The sequence below is a fragment of the Podarcis tiliguerta genome (genome assembly GCF_965153285.1).
Source record: "Podarcis tiliguerta genome assembly, chromosome: 13".
Taxonomy (NCBI): Eukaryota; Metazoa; Chordata; class Lepidosauria; order Squamata; family Lacertidae; genus Podarcis; species Podarcis tiliguerta.
Genome location: NC_139546.1, coordinates 15,324,163 through 15,347,483, shown reverse-complemented (window position 1 = coordinate 15,347,483; position 23,321 = coordinate 15,324,163). Strand labels below are relative to the sequence as shown.

Here is a 23,321-nt window from a genome sequence, read left to right as displayed (position 1 = left end):
TCTGCCCAATGTTATTTTTGTGAGAAAAGCAAGCTAATCCGAAGATGCAAAGGTCTCCTATAATAAACACACAGCTGATAAAAGAGGGCTTACTGGTATAGAATAGAGCTTCGTTTTTTTAAAAAGTGTGAGCTTTCGTTTCTGAAATGAGTACAAAACGTTGATGCATACCATGTGCTCACAAGAACCTAGGTTAACCGAAGCAGGGGTGGATTATCACGAATCAGCTCAGAAAACCCTGCTGAAGTCGCTTTTGCTGCAAAATGTTAATATGGTGGCAAAGCTCAACTTCCACTTACGAAACCATATGGGTGTTTGCAAACCATTCACAGTATGTGACTATCACCCATAAACACAAATATGACTTAGCATTTCTTTCAGCTAAGGAGACAAGGAACAGTTGGGCTGAAGCCTTCTTCCTCCTGCCAGGAATGCAGTCAACTGCAAGCACTTCTGTTGACAGAACCTTTTGATTGCTACAGTACTTTTACAATTGATGGCGCTGGCGCACTTCCCAACATCCACGCCATTTGATGCTTAAAATAGACGGTGGGCGTGCAACCTGATTTAGCCAACCATGCAAGCTGGGCTCCTGCAAATGCTCTGGCTCAGCTGCTACAAGAATACATACACACACTTCATTCCCGAAATTAAATCTCTCAGACCTCCTGCAAGATGGCAATCAGCTCGCTTGGAACCTGCTGGAGTTGGCTTGCTCTCATCAGCATAATAAAGATGTGTGACCTTCATTGGTGACCGGCACATAAATCCAGAAATGATTAGATGGGCGTTAAAATGTATGACTCAGGGCTTTTAAAGTTCTACTCTCCACCTTGCTCTCACCGATAGTGATAATATTTCTCAGCACTCCTCACCTTTAGCTCAGCTCATCTTAGAGGCTCACTTACCTACTTCGATAAACACACACTTATTAGCATCAACACTATGCTAGGTGCTGTGCAGAGAGTCCTTAAGCGACTTGCCTCCTGCCCAAAAGAGATGCTATCTATCTTGAGCAATGAGGCTGAGGTTTCTTGGGGCTGGGATATTGCTTATTTAAAACATTTATACAGAAGCTTTCCACTGGTCCACTACAGTGGCTGCAAGTGAGATAGCGGGCTCAATTCAAGGTGTCAATACAATTCAAGTACAAAAAAAAAAACAGTGCTTCCTCCAGTGTCAAGTTTAGGTCCCAAGATTGGCAAGCAATGCCTTCTTGGCAGTGCCACCAAGGGTGGTGCCTTGGTTGGTGTTGACTTGTGGCACAGTCTTATTGGAGCCAGGTTCCTGTTCCACTAGTGAGGTGTATCTGTGTCCCTCATTCTTAACATTCAGTTATAACTTAGAATAATAACAACAACAACAACAATAATAATTTATTTATACCCTGCCCATCTGGCTGAGTCTCCCCAGCCACTCTGGGCGGCTCCCAATCAAATGTTAAAAACAGTACAGCATTAAATATTAAAAACTTCCCTAAACAGGGCTGCCTTCAGATGTCTTTTGAAGATAGGATAATTGCTTATTTCCTTCACATCTGAAGGGAGGGTATTCCACAGGGCGGGCGCCACTACCGAGAAGGCCCTCTGTCTGATCTCTGTAACCTCACTTCTCGCAATGTGGGAACCGCCAGAAGGCCCTCGGCGCTGGATCTCAGTGTCCGGGCTGAACGATGGGGGTGGAGACGCTCCTTCAGGTATACAGGACCGAGGCCATTTAGGGCTTTAAAGGTCAGCACCAACACTTTGAATTGTGCTCGGAAACGTACTGAGAGCCAATGCAGATCTCTCAGGACCGGTGTTATGTGGTCCCGGCGGCCACTCCCAGTCACCAGTCTAGCTGCCGCATTCTGGATTAATTGCAGTTTCTGGGTCACCTTCAAAGGTAGCACCACAAGGAGCGCATTGCAGTAGTCCAAGCGGGAGATAACTAGGGCATGAACCACTCTGGTGAGACAGTCTGCGGGCAGGTAGGGTCTTAGCCTGTGTACCAGGTGGAGCTGGTAGACAGCTGCCCTGAACACAGAATTAACATGCGCCTCCATGGACAGCTGTGAGTCCAAAAACAGCTCTGTTCACTCATGAGTTCAATAGTTGATAGATACTGTTCTGCCAACTTTGGAACTGGGCTTGTCCACACTTCTGCTTGTCCTGTGCATAAGAAGCACAGGCCTGGGAGGTTTTCCCATTTGCCTTGCCACTTTCCCTGGGGAAAATCCGCTCTTTAGCGCTGAATCGGAGCAAATGTTAATCCACGGAAAAGCCAATAGACATCAAGAGTCGGTTTTCCCTGGGGAAAGTGGCAGGACTAGCGGAAGTTTGGTTAACCCATTGTTAATTCAAAGAATCATAGAGTTGAAAGGGACCCCGAGGATCATCTAGTCCAACCCCTTGTAATGCAATAATCTCAGCTAAAGCATCCATGACAGACAACCATACAACCTCTGTTTTAAAACCTCCAAGGAAGGAGAGCCCACAACCTACCGAGCGAGACTGTTCCACTGTCAAACAGCTCTTACTGTCAGAAAGTTGTCCCTGATGTGAGGGCACCTGACTGTTTTGCATGTTTTTTATATATTTTAAATATGGTTTTACTTTTAATAGTATTGTTTTACCATTTTGGCACCTGCTGCCCTGAACTTTTTTAGGAGGAACAGAAATAATGGTAATAATTGAGAGCCAGTGTGGTGTAGTGGTTAAGAGCGATAGTCACATAATCTGGGTAACCGGGTTCGCGTCTCCGCTCCTCCACATGCAGCTGCTGGGTGACCTTGGGCCAGTCACAGTCTCTCAGCCCCACTCACCTCACAGAGTGTTTGTTGTGGGGGAGGAAGGGAAAGGAGAATGTTAGCCGCTTTGAGACTCCTTAAAGGGAGTGAAAGGCGGGATATCAAATCCAAACTCTTCTTCTTCTTCTAATGATGATGATGATGATAATAATAATAATAATGGCTATTTTTCTAGAAAAAGAGGTACCAGAATGCACCATGAACACCTCCCTTGTTCTCTTATAATGGGAATGGTGCTCACCTTGAAAGATACTGGAACTGAGTTCTAGCAAGTTCCGGTTGAAAAAACGCCCTGATTAATAATAATGATGCAGATCTAAAATTAAACTGGTAACTGTGAACCCAGGTTTGTAAGAGTGCTACTTCAGCCAAAAAAGGCTGAACTCATATTTATCGATTAGCATTTTGACTTCTCCATGAGCTATATTACAGGAGAAGGCTGGCATCGGGGAGGAGGAAAGAAAAGTGTTATTTTCCTTTCCTCCCCATCCTCCTGAAGATGCATGGATCTTGTTTCAAGCTGGCTGAACAGGTCCAAAACAGGACCACTCCATTTAGGGCCTAGTTCATATGGTGCTGTGGTCTAAACCACTGAGCCTAGGACTTGCCGATCGGAAGGTTGGCAGTTCGAATCCACGCGACGGGGTGAGCTCCCATTGCTCGGTCCCTGCTCCTGCCAACCTAGCAGTTCGAAAGCACGTCAAAGTGCAAGTAGATAAATAGGTACCGCTCCGGAGGGAAGGTAAACGGCATTTCCGTGTGTTGCTCTGGTTCGCCAGAAGCGGCTTAGTCACGCTGGCCACATGACCCGGAAGCTGTACGCCGGCTCCCTCGGCCAATAAAGCGAGATGAGCACCGCCACCCCAGAGTCGGTCACGATTGGACCTAATGGTCAGGGGTCCCTTTACCTTTACTCATATATAAAACCCACTGCTCTGCTCCTGGACTTCTCATTCCTCAGGAAAACAGAAAACATGCAACAGTGGTGTCAGAAAAGGAATGCCCAGGATACCTAAAGGATCAATTCTGCTGTGGAGGCCCATTTCCACATCCTGATGACAGCCAAGGCACAAGAGCCTTCTCTGTGACCGTGCCAGCCCTTGTTTTTAAAGCTCGTTCTACCTGCTTACCTGCCGCTTTTTACTACTGTTGCTACTTTATGCCGTTTCATTGTATTGTACTGTATTTTCTTTTATTTTACTGTTAACTTGTATGATTTTACCATTGCTTACAAGTCTCTCTGAGCACAATGGAAATGCAAGGCAAACATTTCCTGTGGAGAGAAACTGCGAGCCGGTAAAGTGGCCAAGATGGAGCAGCTAATAGCACTTCTGAAAGGTCAGAGTGGCCTGACAGCAATCCCAGCATCAGATGGAGGCCCTTGAAGGAAATCTGGAAAGCTCTCAAATGCGGCTGAAGCAGGACACGGCATAGTATCCTATCAAGAGGAGGTGAAAGCCTTGTTGAATTGAGCAGCCTGTGATTTGGAAACCCAGCTGAAGAAGCCTCAGTAGGGACTGGCCAAAGATATATATTTCCCAGCTCTGCCACCTGGATTTTTTAACCCAAGATGTGTGGGATTGAACCTAGGACAGTGCACAAGCAAAAATGCTCCCCTTGCAAAGCAGAGCTATTTCTTTCTAGGACTCTCATAGTCGGCAAGGTATATCATCCCCCTCTGCTGCACTGGACCCTTGGCAGTTTAAAGTAGATTTGACGCAATTCATGTGTGCGTGTTTTTCACACGGTCCAAACAACATTGCTCTCATTCAAGGGCTCACCCACACTTCTGCTTGTGCTGTGCCTAGAAGAAAGCATGTGTGCAAGCAGTTTTCCGCTTGACCCACACTTTCTAGGCATAGGTCTGAGTGGGTTTCCCCATGCCCCGCTCCTTTTCAAGGAAACCCGTTCTTTAATGTTGATTCGGAGCAAACATCAGTCTGCAGAAAATCCAACTGCCCTCTGCTCCGATTGAGCACTAAAGAGCAGTTTTCCCCAGGGGGAAGCAGCAGAACTAGAGGAAGTGTCGATAAGCCTGAGGCGCTGAGTTGTGCCCAACATTGTGGGGGCCTGTTGCACATGTGTGACATCACATAAACGTGACTTCACATGCGGCACCAGCGCACTGGACTCATCAGAGGGATGTCCCAGAGTGCTGGATGCATGATGATGCACATCACACATGCAACTGGAGATCGCCAACAGTCTGGAAGGCCAACCATCAGGAGCCTTCTCCAACCCCTCAACACTGAAGGGACCCAGCCCCTTGCCCAGAGATTTTGAGGGGGACAAAGACACCTTGACCCCCTGGAGTTAGCGCACCTGATAAGCCCTAAGTGACAGCCTGCACATTCCCTCCATTTAATTCAGATTTTCCCAATCTGCAGAGAACGCAGAAAGATTCCACATGCCCTACTTCTGTTCCAGAGGTGCTCCTTGGTGTGTTTAGCAATGACACGTGGTTTTTTTTTTAGTCTTTAACCTTTGTTTTGTACAAGTCTAATAGATAAGAATGGACGTGGGTGGCGCTGTGGGTTAAACCGCAGAGCCTAGGACTTGCCGATCAGAAGGTCAGCAGTTCGAATCCCCATGACGGGGTGAGCTCCCATTGCTCGGTCCCTGCTCCTGCCCACCTAGCAGTTCGAAAGCACATCAAAGTGCAAGTAGATAAATAGGTACCACTCCGGCGGGAAGGTAAATGGCGTTTCCGTGCCCTGCTCTGGTTCACCAGAAGCGGCTTAGTCATGCTGGCCACATGACCTGGAAGCTGTACGCCAGCTTCCTTGGCCAATAAAGCAAGATGAGCACCGCAACCCCAGAGTCGGTCACGACTGGACCTAATGGCCAGGGGTCCCTTTACCTTTTACTAATAGATAAGAAAACTAATACCTCAAAAACAGAAATAGAAAATTGGCCACCCACACAGATAGACAAAAACCTGTGCCGTAACGGAGCTCGGGTTTCTGGAACTCAGGGAAGGTGGGGAAAATACTAAGTGAAGTTGGGGGAGGAACAACAACACACAGTGCAAATATATCCCATTAAACACCACCTGCTAGTGTGGACAGGAATTATCGAGAGTTTAACTAAAAGTGCTCAGGTGTGGATGAACATGAACAAAAGCACACATGGAAAAATTAAATGTGTGCGATCCATGTGCGCATCAGCACTCTGGTGTGTACAAAGTCCCAGAGTAGCATTGCAGGCTTAGTACAGTCAAGGAAACAAGGCTGGGTCCGGCTGTGGAGAAATCTTGAGAGGCAAAGTGTTCCTCCAGCTGACAGGCAACAGGGAGATGGATTACACAGTTATTTTCCACATTGGTGTTAACTGCCTTGCTAGATACGATCTGGGTAGCTTATCAGAGATTCCATAGGTCACCGATGCAACACCGAGTCTAGCCACAAGTAAGCAGCTTTCTCCTAACCCAGTACTATTTACAGTCTAGCGTCATGTGCCAGAGCCCAAGACATACAAATGGCCAACTGCCCTCCCCATTGTACCTTTACTACTTTGTAAAAGCAGGCAAGGCAGCTTGAAGGCAAGTTGCCCAGGAACGATTCCCTTTATGTAGGGTGTAAGAACTTTGGTTCTCAATACTTTCCTGGGTGTGTATCAAAATCTTTACAGCACCTACTTCAACCATACATCACAATATGGATTAGATTTATTTTGGACGAAGAAATCAGCATTAGGATAAGCAAACGCTAGCATGGTGTATCAGTTGCCAAAGAACATACCATATTTTTCGCTGTATAAGACACACTTTTCCCCTCCTAAAAAGTAAGGGGAAATGTGTGTGCGTCTTATGGAGCGAATGCAGGCTGCGCAGCTATCCCAGAAGCCAGAACAGCAAGAGGGATCACTGCTTTCGCTGTACAGCGATCCCTCTTGCTGTTCTGACTTCGCTTCGCTGGAGAGGCGCTGCACAGCTTTCCCTCTCTGTGCAGCACCCTTTCAGCAAAGGAGGAGAAACAGAGCCCCTTCCATTTCTCCTCCTGCTTTGCTGGAGAAGCGCTGTGCAGAGAGCGAGAGAATTCCCCCCCCCCTCGTTCTCCTCCTCTAAAACTAGGTGCGTCTTATGGTCGGGTGCATCTTATAGAGCGAAAAATACAGTAACTACATCCAGGGCTTTTTTTAGCTGGAACTCGCTGGCACGCAGTTCTGGCACCTCTCAGGTGAGCACCATTGCCATTATAAGAGAAGGCGTTCAGGGTGAGTTCTGGCAGCTCTTTTTCTAGGAAAAAATAGCACTGACTACATCTAAATTACTGCTTCTGACTAATAATGTTTATTGTTTAAAATCACAGTATAAAAAGTACAGGTGGTGACGCGGGGTTACATTCTCGGACCCTAGCAGGGTTACGTTCTCGGACCCTATGCATGTCAGCGGAGAACATATAAGCCCCATTCCACCGTTCTAGCCCCATTCTGCCCTCTTCCGGGTCCAAAAGGACCCAAGCCTTGGTGATCGCACAACAATTGGGCGTGACTAAAAGGGCCACTGTCTGTAGAATCTGCAGGAAAATGTTGCAGTGTAGGGCTGCTGATGTTCCAGAATCCAGTGATTCCTCTGCATTCCATTCCACACCCCCGTCCATCAGTATTCTGTGGCGACTGAGCACACCAAGTCCTCCTTAATGAACTATTTTGGGGGTTCTGCCCTTAGGGATTTACCTATAGATTTGTGCAAACCTTGAGTTAGCCCACGTCTGCCATTACCTCCATCTTGTGGATGCCATAGTCTGAAGACCAAAAACAAGGAGATGATGATGATGCCCGTTGTTGTTCACTTTTACAACATTCCCCAGAGCGAGAAATTGTATGGGTGTGCACACTCATTCATGGCCTTGGCTGTTGTTGCTTTTGCTTCTGTCTTGTAGCAGCTGGGCCCAGCTGGCTGCTTTCCCCTGATGGCAGACACACCTCACAGACACGAGACTTGGCTGGCAATCTTCTGCTCAGATGACAGTGCCTTCGCAGCCGATGGTAAAAGGTCTCCTCAGCACCAGTTTCTGTGCAGCTGCTGAATTCTGTTTCTGCCCTCTCTCTCCAACAGACTCAAAAGGCTGGCATTTCTCTCCACTCCAACAGGGCCTTTCCTCTTGACTTTCAGTCTCTTGGAATCTCCTAAGGATTTAGGCAGAGCTCTTTCCTTTCCTTCCCACCCGTAGTATTTTCCTGTCTCTGCACACAGGACTTGAGAGATGCTTTGCTTTTTATCCAGAGTAGCTCAATGCTCCAGCAAGGAGGAGGAGAAAGGGGCCCTTCTTTGTTTGTTTGTTTATAAAATATATATTTCTATACTGCTATTCATTTTTTAAAAAAAACACAGAGCTGTTTACAACCATTGCACATAAAACTATGCCATAGAAAACATATTAAAACGTTAAAATCAGAAATTAGCAAACTACTGAGGGAAAATGCATGCATAAGCCTGACAGAATAGAAAAATTTTCAGCAAGCATTTAGAAGTTGAAACAGAAGGTACCTGCTAAGTATCTATTAGTATTCTACAATACCTAGAGGGAGAGAAATCACATTTTAAGTTGAGCCAGCTTCCCTGTTTCTGCAATTGATTTTTCTGCTATCATCTACTGTTAGCCACTCTGATGAGAGCAGTGTCTGCTGAAGGTTGTGGGATAGAAATTAAACAAAAAAGCAATTAGGACAGAGGCTTTGTCTTGCAGATTGACACAAAAAACTGGTCCTTCCAAATTAAACCAAGTGGGAGATCATCTGCAGGATTCCTCAAGTTGGCGAGGCTCGTTTGAGAACAAGAAGCTACACCTTTAGTGTCATGGGCCCAGTATTCCAAGACAACAAGAAGAAAAATATTCTCAACCAAATTTACAAATAAATCCACAATAGTTACTAGCTAGCAAAGATTTCTACGAGCTTTTCCAAATTCCCCTACTTATTTATGGCCTAAGGGTGTGAGGAAGAGGAGAGAAACAAGGTTTTCTTGCCTGCTTGCTTGCAGGCAATTCTTACTTGGCACAGGTTAATGGGGTAAGTCAAAACTATCAAGTCTGCTTCCAACTTATGCAAGATACAGGAAACAAGTCCTCTTAAGTCCTGGGCTATGCTGAACTCCACCTCCTCATTCAGTGCAAGGCAGATATTCTGAGCAGGGGAATGAGCAAGGAGACACCCTCCCAGGAACCTACAAATGTCTCCCTTGCTAGTGTCAGGTTTGATTATTTGCTGGAAAGCAAACAAGTTCTGCCTGCTGGGCCTCCATTAACATTCCCAGCTGGTGTCATTAGTTGACACCTACATAAGAAGGCACTCATTTTTCACTGGCGCAGCAGCAACACAACCAGACTCCCCCTTCCTCTCATTTTTTTTTTTTGTTTCTGGCTTCAAATACACAGATAGATAGATATATAAAAGTACAGTTAGAATACTGCAGGTTATTCTACTGGCATCGGTGATATTCAGATGCAGCTCCAGATAGGAAGAGGACAAAGTAGAATCTGGAAGAGAAAGGGGAACCTGGGGCATCTGTAGGTAATTGCCCAGTGTATGCTGCTGCTCTGCCAGGCCTTGGGACAAACAGAAGGCACCCTTGAAGATAACTAGGAGGACAAGGAACAAGGGGAGGCAGAAAGGACAAAAGCTCAGAAAGCAGAAAGGACAAAAGGCTACAACTCCTACCATCCCCTGTCTGGAGGGCACCTTGTTAGAGAAGGCTGGGCTAGGGCATTGGATAGACAGCGAGACCAGTGTTCAAAGCCTCACTCCAAGACAAAGTTTACTCGGTGACCTTGAGCCGGTTGCAGTGGTGTGGGGGGTGCAGGGGGGGCCGGCCGCACCGGGCGCAACAGCTCTCTGCCCCTACCTGGCTCACTCACTCTCTCTCACTGCAGTGCTGGCTGTGCGAATCCGATCCGAGCCACCGGGTCGCCGCCCACTGTGGAGGGGAGGGTGCCAGGCGTGCGGTGCGGTGCGGAGAGAGAGCGAGGGACTATCTGGGGGAGGGACAGTGCAGCGGGGGGGAGGTGCAAATTACTTGCCTTGCCCCCGGTTAGGGGGCGCAAATTACTTGCCTTGCCCCGGGTGCTGACAACCCACGCTACGCCTCTGGCCGGTTGCACTCATGTTAACCTCTCTCGCAGGATACAAGAGGATAACACTGTACAATATGCCATCCTGAACTCTCTAGAAAAGGAACAAAAATTAGATAGATGGACCACTTAGATTTTGTTTGTTTGTTTGTTTAAAAAATGTAAAGTAGTATAAAAATAGTTTAATAAACCATTGGTAACCTTAACATATACTTTAGATTTACAAAGCATTCTTACAGATAGGAGCAAACCGAAAGAGCTGTTGGGAGATGGCATTATTTAGGTGAAGCTATGTATAGGAATAGGGACACAGGTGGCGCTGTGGTCTAAACCACTGAGCCTAGGACTTGCCGATAAGAAGGTTGGTGGTTCGAATCCCCACGAGAGGGTGAGCTCCCATTGCTCGGTCCCTGCTCCTGCCAACCTAGCAGTTCGAAAGCACGTCAAAGAGCAAGTAGATAAACAGGTATCGCTCCAGCGGGAAGGTAAGAGGCGTTTCCGTGCGCTGCTCTGGTTTTGCCAGAAGCAGCTTAGTCGTGCTGGCCACATGACCTGGGGAAACTGTCTGCGGACAAACATTGGCTCCCTCGGCCAGTAAAGCAAGATGAGCGCAGCAACCCCAGTGTTGTTTGCGACTGGACTAAACTGTCAGGGGTCCTTTACCTTTACGTATAGGAATCCCGGGATGCGGGTGGCACTGTGGTCTAAACCACTAAGCCCCTTGCACTTGCCGATCAGAAGGTTGGTGGTTCGAATCCCTATGACAGGGTGAGCTCCCGTTGCTCTGTCCCAGCTCCTGTCAACCTAGCAGTTCAAAAGCATGCCAGTGCAAGTAGATAAATACGTAGGTACCACTGTGGCAGGAAGGTAAACAGTGTTTCCATGAGCTCTGGTTTCTGTCACAGTGTCCTGTTGCTCCAGAAGAGGTTTAGTCATGCTGCCCACATGACCCAGAAAGTTGTCTGTGGACAAAATGCTGGCTCCCTTGGCCTGAAAGCGAGATGAGCACAGCAACCCCATAGTTGCCTTTGACTGGACTTAACCGTCCAGGGGTCCTTTACCTTTTTTACCTTTATGTATAGGAAATGAGAGGAGATTGGATGAGTAGGCAGAACTGGTGGTGAAGCACAATTAGCCTTGGAACTTCTGCCTTGCAGACTCTTAGGAACACAGGAAGGTGCCTTATACCAACTCACACCATTGGTCCATCTAGCTCAGTATTGTCCACAGTGATTGGCAGTGGCTTTCTGTTAAGCTTATTCTTTGTTATGTTCGTATTTAATGAGGGTGGATTTCTGTATTGGGGGGTGGGGGTTATGTTGTGTTGTCAATAAAAATTCCCAATAATAAACTAACAAACAAACAAACAAACAAACAAAAATAGGGCAAGTGTGGCAAGGAGGCAATCCAATAAGGCACTAGGATATTATTTGTTAATGTGGAATGTGCGATTAGCAAAACCACAAGATGCCAATGCCAGCCTTACTCAGCACCTCCAAAGCTTCCCCAAGCAGCACAACTCAACGCCATTCCTGATTAAAAGGAGTAATCGCTAATTGAGCATCTCTTAGCAGCAGTGGGTTGCGCTTTTCAAGCCATCTGGAGTTAGTAACGAGCTTTTTCCTCTCCTTTGCCTTCCCTACCAGTCACGCCGTTTTAATGTGATTAGCATTCCAGTGATGTTCTCTCTGAACAGCACACTTAATACCGCTTTAGACTCTGACAGAGAGGAAAGCAGCAGAGTGCCTTATCAGTGGTGACTCAGTTGATAATTTTTCCTCACCCGCCCTTCCTGGCTTCTCTTTCACACTTGCTTTTTGTCTCTTGAAGCACTGCCATGCAGACAAAACTCACATGACAATCTTCCTTGCAGGAGGCTTCCCAATCTTTTCCTAGGCTTTTTTTTTTTTTTAAAGGGCAGTGACTGAAATTTCCAGACTCCTTGTTCTTCTAACCGTCTTCGGCATTAACAGAAGTAGAGTGTCCAGATCAAGGGAATTAGTAGTACCACTCTGTTCTGCCTTAGTCAGGCCACACTTGGAATACAGTGGAACCTCAGTTGTCGAACATAATCCGTTCTGGAAGACCGTTCTACTTCCAAAATGTTTGACAACCGAGGCGCAATTGCCGGTCGGAAAAATCCATCGGAAAAATGGAGAAACTGGAGCATTCACTTCTGGGTTGTCGGCGTTCAAAAGCCAAAATGTTTGACTTCCGAAGCGTTCAACAACCGGGTTTCCACTGTACTGTGTCCAGTTCTGGGCACCACAATTTAAGTAGGATGTTGACAAGCTGGAACGTGTGCAGAGGACAACCAAGGGTCTGGAAATTAAGCCTTTTGAGGAGCGCTTGAAGGAGCTGGGTATGTTTAGCCTGGAAAAGAGGAGACTGGGAGGAGATATGATAGCCATCTTCAAATATCTTAAGGGCTGTCACATGGAGGAGGGAGCATGCTTGTTTTCTCCTGCTCTGGAGGGTAGGACTCAAACCAATGGCTTCAAGTTGCAAGAAAGGAGATTCCAACTAAACATTCGGGGGAAACTTTCTGACATTAAGAGATGTTCAGCAGTGGACTCCCACGAGAGGTGGTAGACTCTCCTTCATTGAAGGTCTTTAAGCAGAGGTTGGATGGTCATCTGTCATGGATGCTTTAGCTAAGAGTCCTGCATTGCAGGGGGCTGGACTAGATGACCCTTGGGATCCCTTCCAGCTCTAAGGTTCTATGATTCTATGATCCACATGTAAAAAGAGTTGTTCTTGTTGCATACCCACAACATCTTGTATATGGCTAAGAGATTTCAAGGTTAAACTCCTCTTGAGAATTTTGTACAACGGTGTGCAAGGAACTTACAAACTTCCATCAACCTCCTTGTGAATGCCCAGGAATGAACAAGGTTCTTCCAGACAGTGCTACTTTTACTAGTTTAGAGCAATATTCTTCTCAGGAGTTGCCAGCTTACAAATACCATTATAAATAAGACTAAATAGATAAACAAACGATGCTATCACTTTGGAGTTTAGAGTATTCTGAAAACACAAAAGATCTGAAGGTCATCTAGTAAAATGAAAAGGCTTGTTTTGCAAGGCTTGTTTTGCAGAAAAAATACATTGAAAAAGCCACTTCTTCAAAAGAGCAGACACACGATGCTATGGATCCATACAATGCTATGAATGTAGAAACATATTTTTAAAAGATTAGATAAATGCACTGAATTTAGGTCTATCAACACTTATTAACCATGGCAGATAGAAGTGCAACTATATGCAGGGGTGGGTTAACAGTCAATGGATAGTGCAGTCATGCCCAATTGCTAACATCTGGACTAATCAGAACTTAGGCTGCTGATCTAGATATTTGTAGTAACCAAGAACCAAAATGATGGCACTGGTACTTTGAGCTGCAGTATCACTTGTGAGATTTCCTGTCCATTCTGTTATCCACAAAAACCACTAAACTTCTCTCAACAATGCTGTTATGGAGACTGGGAAAGACTCCACCCCAAAATGCCACCATGCAAAACAGGAATTTACTGGGGTGGGGGTGGAGAACAGCAACAGCACTACAAAGTCCCAGTGCTTGAAGACAAAAATGAAGCAGCAAGAGGGATCCAACAGCTGCAAAAAGTATTCTCACACACAAAACCACAAACAGCTGTGAAGGAATCTGCTAAGTCCAAGAACCCTTCTGACCCACCCACCCCCACCCGTTATTTCCCCCCAATAATGGGACTCAGCTACCGTTTGTTGGCTTCAGGAGCCACTCCTTGTTCAAGCTACAAACCATCAATTCCCCATCTCAACCAGCATTTTCTGTGATCAATGGAGTTCAACTGACAGCTGCCAGAGCAAAATATTCAAATGTGAGACCAAAATAAATAAGTGAATTCAGTGCTTATTTCCAAAGATGTACTCTATAAACAGAGCAAAGTATGCTGCTGTTTCATTTTTCTTAGGAAAACATCAGCAAGAAAGATCTTTTGCGTTAGGAATTAGCCCACATTCATCCATAATTTCACAAGCAGCCATACTTATGGAACCTTGCTTGCAACAATATCAGTCCAAATTAATGTTTCTGAACCTGGCAATGATGCAAATTAATTTTATAAGAGGCGTACAAAAGGCTACAGTGCTTGGAGGCTGTAGGTTCATGGATATTTGGAGTGTTAGGATAACAGTAAAGAGTTCCACTAGCCACAAGCAAGGAGGCTCCTCAATGAATTATGAGGTCAGCATTAATCTCCCAAAGTGGCCTTAGATGAACTGCTCTCTCTCAGCCACAGCCATCCAGCCTAACATAGGAATAATATTTATTTTAAAAAAAACATTTTATACCGTTTCCAAATGTTCAAAGGGGCTCACAAAACTCAAATACCAGCAATACAAAATAAAAATGTATTTTAAGAAAATTTAAAAAGCAATACAGGCAGCTTCTCAAGACACACAGACTAGGGCCTGATTTGCTTGCCCCAACTGGCACCTGGGCTGAAACTGGGAGAATCAATCCCGTATATAGATGGGTCTTGGGTTGCAAAGGGCTTTTAAGGTCAAAATCAGGACCTTTAATTAGACCCTCAAAGCACACAGGCAGCCAGTGCAATTGGCACAGAACATATGCAATATGCTGTCTACACCAGGAAGTAGCCTCCAAGGAGAGACCAAGGTCAGCTTCATATTTAGTGTATTATAGTTGTTGGCCCTAGAAGTTACAAAAGTATGCACTGGCATGGTGAGGTAATCTTTATCCTGGAAAGGCCAGAACTTACCTAAGAGGTACACTGGGCATGACACTCCCTCCTGATCAGGGACACAGGTGTACAAGGCCCACAGCCCAAGACTCTGAACTTTCATTGTTAAAAAATAAAGTTTCTAGCCCTCCTAGAAAGAAAGTTATGAAACAAAATGTGCAGGTACCTTTCAAAGTGATTTCTGTGAAATGAGGTAGCCTGGCTGTTTTCGGATTTCGGTATTTTTAGCCAGTAAGTGAAGCCAGTACTGTAACTGACAATGGAGTTATTTGGACACTAAGTGATGGGAATCCCTGAGGTCCTACACAGCTGCCTGTCCTCTTTAGTGCACTTTTCCTACTTCTGTCTTATTTTCTTGTGGAATCTATGTGGCTTGTCCTTCTCCCCCCCCCCCCCCCAGCAATCAGGATGCATCTTTCCCAGTTCATTCAAGATCTTGCAGGATCAAAGGAATAGTCTAAAAAGACTGGCCTGTGTAAGCTGATGGGATGAATGTATCTACACAGGGCTTTGTCTCTGGGCCCCCAAAGCAAACATTAACAATCACAGGGTCAGTGTGTCCATCACAAGACAAGCAACAAGAGGCACTATTCATTTTATTGGGATGCCCTCTTCCAGCCTAGTTAACCGGGCTTCTCATGCACCCTAAGACTCATATTCTCAGGGTTGTGGGTTTGAGCCCCACTTTGGGCAAAAGATTCATGAACTGCAGGGGGTGGGACAAGATGACTCTCACGGCCCCTTCCAACTCTACAGTTCTATGATTCTATGTCTTTCTTAGAACTTATGTCGGATGAATACTCCTGCAGCAGAACAGAACTGCGTAAAGAAGGAATGTTACATTATTGGACAATCCATTATAAACCCCACTCCTAACACAGGGCATTAAGATCAAAAGAAGAGCACTGCTGGATCATATCAATGGCTCACCTAATCCAGCATCCTGTTCCCACAGTGGCCAATCAGATGTCTAGTTGTGATTCCCAGCAACTAGCATACAGTTATACCTTGGACCCTGAACGCCTTGGTACTCGAATGTTTTGGCTCCCGAGCACCGCAAACCCGGAAGTGAGTGTTTCAGTTTGTGAACATTCTTTGGAACCCAAACGTCCAACAGGGCTTCCACAGCTTCTGATTGGTGGCAGGAGCTTCCTGCCGCCAATCAGGAGCCATGCTTTGGTTTCTGAATGTTTCGGAAGTCGAATGGACTTCCGGAATGGATCCCATTCAACTTCCAAGGTACAACTGTACTGTGGAAGCAGAATATAGTCACCACACCTGGTAGCCTCTGACTGCCTTACCTTCCATGATTCTGTCTAACCCTCTTTTAAAATATTCCAAGGCAGCAAATTCCATAGTTTCATTATGTGCTATGTGAAAAAGTATTTGATACTGATACTTTAATTGTGATTCAAGCCATATTATTGGGGAATTACTGTGAACTTCTCCTGTTCATTCAATGATGGCTGCAAAGGAATTGTCCTAGTGCATTATACCCCATATGCCAGAGCTCGTTCCTTCACCCTTAATGGCAGTGGCGTTTAAGTACCTAGCAACACCACTGCCATTAAAGGTGAAGGAATGTTATTTTCTGACATATGGGGCATAATGCACTCTGGACACAAATTTGCATATGTATGTTAATGAAAAAAAACAGCTTTTTGGCAAATTAAGATAGCAAGTAGGTGGGGACTCATCTGCACTGAACTTTATGGTTGATCTGTAAGCAAGGAGTGAAAGGGGGAAAGGATCTGGGGCTCATCAACACTCCAATTCAATGGTACCCCAATTTTACCTCACTGTGGCTAGTAAGAATTAAAAGATCAGGAACCCAAAGCCATGGAAACTACTAATGCAGAGCCTTAAGAGGAAGAGTACCATTTTGTCTGAATGGCCCTCTTGAGGACAACCCAAAACATCCTTTCTAGCAAGAAAGGTGCCTTCCAAATCTTTCTCCAGCTTTCTTTCTCCGGTTGAAGAGAACTGGACCCACAAGCTTTCTGAAAAGGGGCTGAGCCCCCAGTGATTTATTTTTCTACAGGAATCAAGGCAGCTCTTGTGGACACAGCAAAGGCCTTGAGTCCAGTGTAGAAAGCATCTCTGTCACCTTTCTCAGTAACCTCTCTGTGCACCCTCTGAAACACACCCTCTTTTCCTACATACAAGCACTTTCCTGTATTTAGGTAAAGCTGGGGGGGCGGGGTGTTTCCACAGCTAAGGCCTCACTGTTTACAGCTTGTCTGTTCTTTATCCAGCTTTCTTGGAGGCTGTTGCCCACGAACTCCCTCCTGACCTGTTTTTACAAAGGAGGCTGTGAAAGAGAGATGGCCCAAGGGTGCCTCATACAAGGCGGCTGCTTGCAAGGTTGACGAGTCTGGCACGTTATGAAGACATGAACATAGCCTCCAATATACTGCAGATGAAATAGTGACATACTTGTTAATACCCTTTTCCTGAAATCAAAGATTAGCGTCTGGGTGCTCCACCCGCCCACCCCCACCAATATTAAACAGTGCTGAAGACTCTACTCTGCCTAAGGTACATACTATTCATTTCCGCTGCGACGAAAGGTGGTCATTGCTAAAATATACTAGGAAAACAGAAACTGGCTTACACTACGCTAACAGTTTCAAAATACAGACCTCAGCTTTACAGTTCATTTGCATGCATTTGCACATGTGTGTACACTACAGACAAGGTACACCCATTTCCCATTGAAGATAACCACATTCTAGGGAACCTGGAGCAGGATCTGACCTGCAAAAAAGGACCACTCTTAGCAACTTGCATTAACACATTTTAATGGACCATTTGCCAAAGACATCAGCTGACTAATAGTGATCTCATAACACCACAACGATTTCACCGTTTTTTCCTTCTTATCTCTTCCCTTTCCTTCTTTTTGTTAGCCAGCTAGCTTGATGAAGAATTCTGGGGAACTTGAAAAATTGCACACTATTCTGTAACATTCTGGTTGCCCTTATAAAGGTTTTGGACTGATAGAGATGTTGGAATTTTTCATATGGGTCAACATGGCTACTATTACTTTTTACAAGAGGCAGTTTAAGGACACACATAAATTCTTTCCAACATATAGGAACAAAACCACAAGGCCATTGAGGTGTGTGAGCCAGAAGCTAGAGGCGGTTGCAGGCTTGGCAGCTGAGAAACAGACCCATGCTTCATTTTTGGTAGAATCCAAGGCTGTGGCTATAGGAGAAGCAAGACCCTCTGGGGTGTTAATGCTGTGAGCCCCTCCATCATAGACTCAGGTTGTATATGTAAATAAACCATATATCATAAAGACACCACAGTCTCCACTGTCCCTCATTCCAGAAAAAAACGAACCCTGGGTAAGCACCTGGAACCTATGGAATCTTGAACCGCTCAGAAATTGGGGTGGCATGCAACAGTTCAGTGGTACCTTGGGTTACAGGCACTTCAGGTTACAGACTCTGCTAACCCAGAAATAGTACCTCGGGTTAAGAACTTTGGATCAGGATGAGAACAGAAATTGCGTGGCAGCCACGGGAGGCCCCATTAGCTAAAGTGGTACCTCAGGTTAAGAACAGCTTCAAGTTAAGAATGGACCTCCAGAACGAATTAAGTTCTTAACCCAAGGTACCACTGTATATATCAAACAGGTTCACTGGGAGAGAAGCAGCTGAGAAGTTCAGCCTACCAAGATCCTTATAGTAATCCCCCCAACTCCATACTCTTTGGTCTAAGTCAACATTTCCCTGAGGTCTCCAGACATCCCTGAACTGAAATCTTCTCTTTACTCTAGTGGAGATTAATCCAGCTGCCCTTTAATCTCTGATTTAAAACTCTTTCATAACGATGTTGAAAAATAAGGCCCCAGAAGAGGTTTCTAATACCTCTTGAAAATTTGGAGCCGAGCCATTTATTTCTTTAAAATTATTTCTGCACGCTTAGCCATGGGCTGAAACACAGCATTCAAGAACGTCCAAAAACCATCAAGCCTTTCACTGGAGGAATCATGAAAAGAAATAAGTACTTCTTCTTTAGATCGTACAAATCGATTAAGAGGACTAAAGGATACCAAAAGACCACCAGTTCCAACCAGCACATTGGTGGCACAGTACAGACGAAGAAATTGACAGTGACGGTGCATTCATTTATATAGAGCCACTAACGTATGGCACGTTATGTGATTAGCAAGGAGTTTACAGTTCCATATGTGAAAATGGAGAACAAAGAGAAAGAGAAAGGTAAGGATAATAAATGCTTAAGGTGACCAAAGGCATCTACACATTCGGAGACTTCCATTTTAGTTGGGGGTGAAAGTTGTGGGATAAACAAGGTCTTCATGGAAGAAATGGGTTTTAAGAAGGGAGACAAACATAGACCGCAGTGCCATCGCAAGCCTATTCCTGGGGTCGGGGATATCACAGCAAGTTCCAAAGGCTGTTTGGATCTATTGAAGATTAACTTGCAAATCTCAGTAAGTTATAAGAGCTTTCCTTGCCATTTTTTTTTTTTTTGTATAGTTCATAAACTATCCAGAAATGTAAGCGTTTTCGAGGAATTATTGAATGTACAGTGGTACCTCGCAAGACGAATGCCTCGCAAGACGAAAAACTCGCAAGACGAAAGAGTTTTTTGTTTTTTGAGTTGCTTCGCAAGACGAATTTCCCTATGGGCTTGCTTCGCAAGACGAAAACGTCTTGCGCCTTTTTCTTAAAACCGTCAATGCATTCCTATGGGAAACCGTCAATGCATTTCCTATGGGAAACCGTGCTTCGCAAGACGAAAAATTCACAAGACGAAAAAACTCGCAGAACGAATTAATTTCGTCTTGCGAGGCACCACTGTACCATAATTTAAAGTACCAGAGTGGTGAGCTGTGTAGGTGTAACTGCCCTCCACAAATATCATGGCAAGTGGAGAGGACCGGGCTGCCTCTCTAAGATAAGGCAACCATCTAAATCAGGACAGGCCAACTTTTCATAGGCTTTGGGAGGGAAGAGGGAGGCCCGGTTAGAGCACTCACGCCTCCTTTCCAAAGGTGATTGCCTCCTTACCTTGCTTTCAGAAGGCAGCAGGAGGGCGGGGGCATCAAAGGCTGCAAAAAAGGGCCTTGAAGGCCATATGCAGCCCTTGGGTCATGCTTTGGACCACCCTGATCTAGATAGATATGGAGGTAAAAGTGAGAAAATAAATAAATGTGGGTGTCATGTTACAGATATGGTGGAAGGACACCAAATCTTCTCACAAGTTCATTGCTATACTGCAACTGGGGCTCAGAGGCCCAAATCTGCCCCTAGAGAATGCCAAGGTTTGACCTGCCTTTTTCCTGTTTTATTTTAATCTTTCCCAAATGCTGTAAAAATGCTGCCTCCAGGCAGCACACAGTCAATCTTTTGTGTTGATTAAATATTTCAACAGTTCAAATGAATGCAAAATAACTGCTCTCTTGACCAAGAAAAAAAAAAGCTAACATTTTCTCTTCCCCACCTCCCTTCTCTCTGAACACTTTCTGTCTCTCAAGGAGCAGAGGAGAGCTGTGTAAACTAACAGAGTTCAGATATTAAGGATGGGGGGGGGGGTTATACCAAGGGGTGGAGGTTCAGAAACCATCATCTTATTACAGTATTACTGTGGTACCTCGGGTTACAGACGCTTCAGGTTACAGACGCTTCAGGTTACAGACTCCGCTAACCCAGAAATAGTACTGCGGGTTAAGAACTTTGCTTCAGGATGAGAACAGAAATTGCACAGCGGCAGCAGGAGGCCCCATTAGCTAAAGTGGTGCTTCAGGTTAAGAACAGTTTCAGGTTAAGAACGGACCTCCAGAACGAATTAAGTACTTAACTCGAGGTACCACTGTACTTTAAACAGGAGAAATGGCAAGCCATCAATAGATTGCTGAAGTCAAAATAGTGCAGTAGTTCCCTTTAATCTCTTTTTAAGAAAAAGAGGGGAAAGTTAAAAGTTTTGCTACAGTACTACGAACTGTCCAGAATACATACATTGCAGTAACTTGACACAAACTGATGTTTTTTAGATAAAGAGTTCCCAAGCAGATTTATTTGAAATTCATGCATCTGATGAATTGGACTCTAGACCACAAAAGCTGCCATAATAAATAGGTTAGTCTTTAATGTTGCACAAGATTCTCTGTTGTTTTTGCTGCCACAGACTAGCAAAGCTACTCCTGTGGAAGCTCTACCGGAACAGTCTCTATGCGGAAGCACAAACCTGGAGAACCAAACTGATGCAATCGTGGCAGCAGGATGACTCCTTTTCAAACCAAACAGAACTAGCTAAATGTCAAGGGCCATTGAAACGGTAGGAATCAGAATTTACAACAGTGGCACCCCCACCAATTGGCCAAGGAATGGAGGAAAACCAGAGCTGTAAGAGGTCAATTTAGTTCCTGCAATATCATTCACTCTGAAAAAGCTGCAAAATAAGCTTTGCAATATTTGAGCTTCTCCCCATCCCCATGCCACTAAAATTACTGAGGGTGCCACGAGATGAGAGCTTCTTGTGGAATCTGTGCTGCTCATGCACATGTGGTTTTGGGGTTTTTTTTGCAACACTACACATTGTCAATGTCAAAATGCCAGCCAGTACTTAAAAAAAATACTTAACCCAGTATTGCTCTAAACACAGGAAATACAATAAGTAAAAATAATTAATTGTACACTCACAATCACTGCAGGTGTGAAAGCCCATTAGCACTTTGTGTGGGTGGGTGGTGGTGGTGAATGGTGACATTTCAGTGGTTGCCTCTATCCAGAGGGACAGCAATGAATATCCATGAGTGAATGAATGGGAATGTACGGAAGCTAATGTGTGAAACATGCATGCCGGAAAATCAAATCTCTATCTGGAATCATTCTAATTTTATTGGGAGCACTTGAGATGCACCTGATTAGAAAGAAAGCAAATTTGCTTAGAGGTATATAAGGTTCAATGCCACCTGCGTCCCTGTCCAGAGACCTACAGTGCAGCTAAAGCAGAACAACCATCTTACCCTCACCCACCAATATTTGTGGCATGAAAAGTAATGCTATTAGTGAAAGCTGCAACACCAACTTCCAACTGTGTTCCCTCCTGCATCTATTTAATGGTTAAATTAGTCATGGGGGAGGTGCTTTCCCCCCAGTTTAAGTTACCCCAATCTGCTGAGAACATGAAAGGGCGAAAACACAGGTACAATTCAGCACGTACTATTTAAAATAGTAAGTGCATAAATTTTATGAAAGAAAATAAATGAAAACAAATATTCAGAGCATCTTCACATAACACTTTAAAGCAGCTATGAGTATTTCTCATTATGCCATCTGTGTGCATGTATGGATGGTGTTAAAATAGGACAGAAAGCCAAAAAGAAAGAAAGAGCCATTTTCAAATTAGAACATTCATTCCAGCCATTGACAGGCTGATGAGGGTATTAAAGATACGGTTCATACAAAACCCAGTTTGGACAGCACTTGTGAAAACAGCTCCAATCTTGCCTCCATATAATTTAAAATCCATTATTCCTTGCGTTTTCCTCAGTGAATAGGTTGAATCATCATTCCCTCACTTTGTCAGAAACCCTTTAGGATGCCTGAGGAAACTGTCAGCATATCCCTTCAGCCATCATTCAGTTTACTTTATTTTGGGTTAAACGCCAAACACCTTCAGCCACTGACTTCTCACTTCTGAAAAAGTGTACATCTTTGCATCTCTTTTCCAAATCCTTTTCCAGCCTGTGAACACATTCTGCTGGAAATCTAGTGTCCAGATCTGAACACATAGAATCATAGAGTTGGAAGAGACCACAAGGGCCATTGAGTCCAACCCCCTGCCAAGCAGGAAACACCATCAGAGCACTCCTGACATATGGTTGTCAAGCCTCTGCTTAAAGACCTCCAAAGAAGGAGACTCCACCACACTCCTTGGCAGCAAATTCCACTGTCGAACAGCTCTTACTGTCAGGAAGTTCTTCCTAATGTTTAGGTGGAATCTTCTTTCTTGTAGTTTGGATCCATTGCTCCGTGTCCGCTTCTCTGGAGCAGCAGAAAACAACCTTTCTCCCTCCTCTATGTGACATCCTTTTATATATTTGAACATGGCTATCATATCACCCCTTAACCTCCTCTTCTCCAGGCTAAACATGCCCAGCTCCCTTAGCCGTTCCTCATAAGGCATAGTTTCCAGGCCTTTGACCATTTTGGTTGTCCAGTGACCAGTGTCACTTTCTCTGATTCCCTCGCAAATACAGCCACACATTGCTCAAAGCAAAGCCGAAATAAGCGTTTAGTTAGAACCATAGAATTATAGAGTTGGAAGAAAATCAGGGGATCATTTAGTTCAACCCCCTGCAATGTACGAATCTCAGCTGGAGCATCCATAACAGATGACCATCCAACCTCTGCTTAAAAACCTGCAATGAAGGAGAGTCCCCTACTTTCCAAGGGAGCCTGTTCCACTGTCAAAGAGCTCTTACAGCCAGAAAGTTCTTCCTGATGTTTAGTCAAAATCTCCTTTCTTGTAACTTGAATCCATTGGTTCAGGTCCTACCCGCTGGAGCCGGAGAAAACAAGCTTGCTCTATCTCCTGGGACATATGCAGAGTTCCAGGCCTTTGACCATTTTGGTTGCCCTCCTCTGGACACGTTCCAGTTTGTCAGTGTCCTTCTTGAACTGTGGTGAGGTCTGACCAGAGGTCTGACCAGAGCAGAATACAGTGGCACTATTACTT

The 23,321-nt window shown here is 44.9% G+C and overlaps 1 protein-coding gene across 6 annotated transcripts in view; it reads right to left on the bottom strand.

Moving 5' to 3' along the window:
* Positions 1-23,321, bottom strand: part of ZNF385C (zinc finger protein 385C) — a 164,414-nt gene that overhangs the window by 123,950 nt on the left and 17,143 nt on the right. Inside the window, exon 1 of one of the 6 annotated variants that reach the window (XM_083407752.1) lies at positions 21,281-21,320. The exons of the other annotated variants lie outside the window; for them this stretch is intronic. Within the exon in view, the coding sequence (XP_083263878.1) occupies positions 21,281-21,305 (25 nt within the window). The 5' untranslated portion in view covers positions 21,306-21,320. Of the gene's footprint in view, positions 1-21,280; positions 21,321-23,321 lie in introns of those variants that run through there. 6 annotated transcript variants of the gene reach the window in all.